Genomic DNA, 4,599 nt, shown 5'->3' with positions numbered 1-4,599 from the left:
ACCCTTTTTGCAAGGGTATAATAAAAATAAATCGAATTGTCCCTCTGGTCCCTGGGAAATTCTAGCGATTTTGTTCCGTAAGATAATCCATCGATTTCGTGCCTCTGGTCGCTAGGACAATCTATAATTAGATTGAGGGAGAATATTATCCCTCTAGTCCAACGGCGGCGGTAGAGGTCTTGCCTGCAGTTGACGTAACCCTGGTTCAACCCCCGCCCGAAACTAATTAGTTTATTAGTTTTCCTTTTACTTTCTGGAACTTTCCACTTATGTTTTTCCTCACTGCTTTTTGTTTTGTTTCGTGCAATTGTTATTATTGATTTGTATGCAATTATTAATATCACTATAGATTTTTGCTTTTTTTATGTACATACTATGGTAGTACAAACAATAGGGGTTTGTCACTTATTAATTGTTCGTTGCTTTATTTATTTGATCTGATCGCTTTGGATTATGCTTACGAACTGACTCTCTTCTCGCAGACAGAGTAGTTAGAGAGTTAGATATTCAACAAATAAAGAGAGCATCTTCGCTTGCAAGGCAGAGCGAGAGGCGCTTTATGAAATCAGAGAGTGAGGAATCAATATCAATAGTTATAACGGTGCTTAAACAGTGGTTGCAATACCACTGTTTCTTATGCTTTGGACACTGGGCCTACTACAACTCGGCCGTCCTGACTTTAAGATTGTCCTCAATCTCTGCTTTACTTTATTATTCTGACGAACTTTGTCATGTAACGTTAACATAAATTTACAATTTGTTTATTTTCTTATTCTATAGTAAAATATTTACATTTTAATTATATTCTTAAACCTAGTACCGATGTATATATATATATAGTTTGCTAACAATTTCCACTATTTACTTTTTTATCCAATGTCTAATATTCTGAGCACTCCAGACGCCTTTATAAGGATTGCGCGATAACTGAAATCCATCCACATCTTTTATTAAAAACCTGTAATTTTTCAAAATTTTTGCTATTATATACGGCCCTTTATTTTTCGGTATTAACTTCCTCGTTATTCCTGCGGTACTATCAAAATTTTTAACCATTATATAATCACCCTCTTTATATTCCGGTGTAACTTTCTTTTTATTGTTATAGTATTTTTCATTATCGGCCTGAGCTAACCGTTGATTTAATTCTGCCTGTTTTCTAATATTTTTTATATTTCTGTCACTGACTTCGTCTAATTTTGTCACTTCGTCTAACTTTTCTTTCAAATCATCACTAACCTCTCCTTTTTGTGCTAAACCAAAAAGCATCTCAGCAGGCAATTTTTTGATGCTACGATGTTGTGTATTGTTTAACGAAAATTCGACTTTTTCAATGACCACATCCCAATACAAACCATTCTCAGGTTCAGTGAGTTTTGCAATCATAGGTCCAAGACTTCTATTAATCCTTTCCACTTGTCCATTTGCTTGTGGCGATCCCGTAGCAATTTTTATATGTTTTATATTCGCGTCTTTCATGAAATTTTCAAATTCTCCAGATGTAAAACAACTGCCTCGATCCGATATTATACATTTCGGTCTACTATATGATCGAAAATAATCTCCTAATGCTTTAATGACCTCTTTAGTGTTTGTAGTTTTCGTGGTGTATAATCTAACAAATTTCGTAAACGCATCTACAACAACTAAAATATGTTTCTTTGATCTTCCTGAATCTACAGGTCCATAATGATCAATGTGAACTGTATCAAAGGGCTTATTTCCTTTCGGTATACTATGCAAAAGACCATCTCCTTTTCCTGTTTTCGGTTAATACGCTATACATTTCAAACAATTTCTTATATGTTTTATTGTCTTCTCCTTTATATTTGGAAACCAGTATCCTCTTCCTATTGCTTCTATCATTTTGTCCCTGCCAATATGCCCTAATTCGTCATGATATTTATATAATACATGCTCTTCCATATCTTCCGGTACATAAAATACAACCCTTCTATCATTTGTTTTCCTATATAATATACCATTCCGCATTTCGTACAGTTTGTGTTCCCTTTCTTCTAAATATTTTTTTATACTCTGAATCTTTTCATCTTTTGATTGGCAAATAACTAAATTTGTTTCAAAACTTTTAGCTTCTGTGATCATAATGTTTGTGCACCTACTCAACGCATCTACATGTTGCATTTGTTTGCCAGATCTATGCACTAGCTCGTAACAGTATTCCTGTAATTTTAACGCCCATCTAGCAATTCTTGGATTAAGCTCTACTTTATTTAAAGTCAAAGTCAACGAATTACAATCCGTTAGTATTCTAAAACGTTTTCCTTGGACATAAATTCTAAACCTGCGTAACGCATATATTATTGCTAGTGTTTCTAGCTCAAAACTGTGGTATTTCGCCTCAGTCACTGTAGTGCGTTTGGAAAAATAAGAAATTGGGTGTAGCCGCTTATCCTCTTTTCTTTGAAGCAGAACTGCTCCAAACCCTAAAGCACTGGCATCACAGTGTAATTCAGTTTCATCGTTAGGATTATAGATAGCCAATACAGGTGCTTTCATCAATTTTTTTTTTTTAATTTAAAAAACAATTCAACTCATTTTCCCCAAATTCAAACTGTTTATCCTTCTTTAATAAATCATACAACGGCTTGGCTTCTATTGAAAAATCTTTAATGAATCTCCTAAAATAGGAACACAAGCCTAAAAAGCTGTGAACTGCTTGCGTCTTGTCTGGCACTGGATAATTTTTTATTGCTTCTAAACCCTTTTCGTCCGCCTGTATTCCCTCTTCTGTGATTAAATATCCTAAATATTTTACACTAGCTTGCATAAACTCGCATTTGTCCATTCTAAGCTCTAATTTGTTCCGCACTAATCTCTTGAATACTTCTTTTAACGTTTCTAAATGTTCCTAAATATTTTTGCTGGCAATCATTATATCATCCATATATAAAATAATTTTGTTTTCCCTAATCATGTCATCAAAAATGCTGTTTATAAACCGTTGAAACACATGCGAAATCAACACTTTCACCGATGTTGTATACAAGTTCTTCTTTTGCATTGTCTAATAAATTGATTTCTAAAATTTCTTTCTCAAAATTTTCTACCAACACTTTTCTAATATTAATTTCTACATCTTTCATTTTTTCTCTCTCATCTTTACTAACAACTTGACTTTCTATTCCGTTTTCATTTTTCAGCATTTTATCTAAATAATTTTCCTGATTTTCAAACAAATTTCGTTTGCTTTTTTCCAACGTAATCATTTTCAACGCATCTGGATTAATTTCTAAATTACATTTTTTCATAAAATCTCTACCCAATACTAAGTCGCTACTCATAGATTCGTCAGGCACAACCATTACATCAAAATGAATTTTTATTGAATTTTTCAAAATATAACATTGTATTTTTCCAAAAATTTGTAATGGACTTTGATTTAGCCCGCAAAAGTTTTCAAAATTATCATTTAGCTGCACATCCTTAGGCACTTTTGATGTTTTTATAAACGAAATGGCACTGCCCGAATCTATGAGGCACTCTGTAAATATTGGTTTATGAATATAGTCTCTTAAAAATAATTTAATATATCTTACATAATTGTTTACTTCGTCCTTTGGCTTCTTCCTTTGCGGGCACTGCGCTATGAGGTGCTCCTTGACACCACACCCATAACAAGATCCACGAACACGTAAACGTTTTAGGCAATCCTTCGCCCAATGATTTCTTGAATTACAATTGTGGCACCTCGAGTCCTTGGGTACCCTGTTTTGCCTCTCGACGAACTTCTTACTTGGCAGCCGAGCCTCCGCAAATGCTTTTAACAACTGGTTTGGCTTGTCAAAACATTGTACACGCGCTTGTATACGCATGCTCTCCAATGGAATTCCCTCTATGATGAAATCTAGTAGCTCGTCGTCCTCAATATTGACGTGTTGGGCTAGCTTCACCTTATTCTCAAAGTATTCTGAAAATCGCTCGGTCTCTCTCCAGACCTGGGCCTCAAAAGCACGCCGCAACTCTGCTTTCGATTTCCTGGAACCAAACGCCATCACCAACTCGTCCAACAACTTGTCCACTGGCTCCAATATACATACGTTTTGGGTGTGCATGTAGCCATTGTAGTGCATTGGTCTTAAGTTTTCCAACGCAAAGCAAATGACGTTGATTCTCGCTGAGTCCACACAATGCAGACACACTATTTAATTGTACAATCCAATTTTGTATGTCTGGTCCGCCATTATATTTCAGCAGCATTTCCTTAGCCATCTGGTAGCCAGCATAAGTCCAATTATTTATTTTCTGCTCAGCTACTCTGGTCACATTGTTCTGCTGGTCCATTGCTGTTGCCATCTCTGTTACACGCTCGCGCTCCGAAATCTGTTCGTCGTTTTCATCGTCTGCTTTTGACGTATGTTCGTCGCCACTCTCATTTTCGTCGCGTCTATTGCAGTCTCGCTTTTGCATGGCGTCGCCGCTTGCGACTGCGATATGCAGCGTTTGCAAAAACTACTTTGTAGCAGCCATGATACAATTATACAGCCATGATACAATTATTTAACGTAATCGTCGTCAATTGCATCGAAATATTCATTAATAGTAAAATTCTTTTTTTGCGGTGGCATGTTTGCACAT

At 35.6% G+C, this 4,599-nt stretch overlaps 1 protein-coding gene across 1 annotated transcript; it reads right to left on the bottom strand.

Annotated features, from left to right (window-relative positions):
* Positions 1–3,396: 3,396 nt before the first annotated feature.
* LOC124460903 lies at positions 3,397–4,387 on the bottom strand. Its single transcript, XM_047012500.1, has 2 exons — positions 3,561–4,387; positions 3,397–3,505 (listed from the first exon to the last, which is right to left on the bottom strand). Exons 1-2 carry the CDS (start codon positions 4,092–4,094, stop codon positions 3,494–3,496), a joined length of 546 nt encoding a protein of 181 aa, XP_046868456.1. The 5' UTR covers positions 4,095–4,387; the 3' UTR covers positions 3,397–3,493.
* Between the last annotated feature and the right edge of the window lie 212 nt (positions 4,388–4,599).

Source organism: Drosophila willistoni, unplaced genomic scaffold (genome assembly GCF_018902025.1).
Source record: "Drosophila willistoni isolate 14030-0811.24 unplaced genomic scaffold, UCI_dwil_1.1 Seg151, whole genome shotgun sequence".
NCBI lineage: Eukaryota > Metazoa > Arthropoda > Insecta > Diptera > Drosophilidae > Drosophila > Drosophila willistoni.
This window is presented reverse-complemented; position numbering and strand designations above follow the sequence as displayed.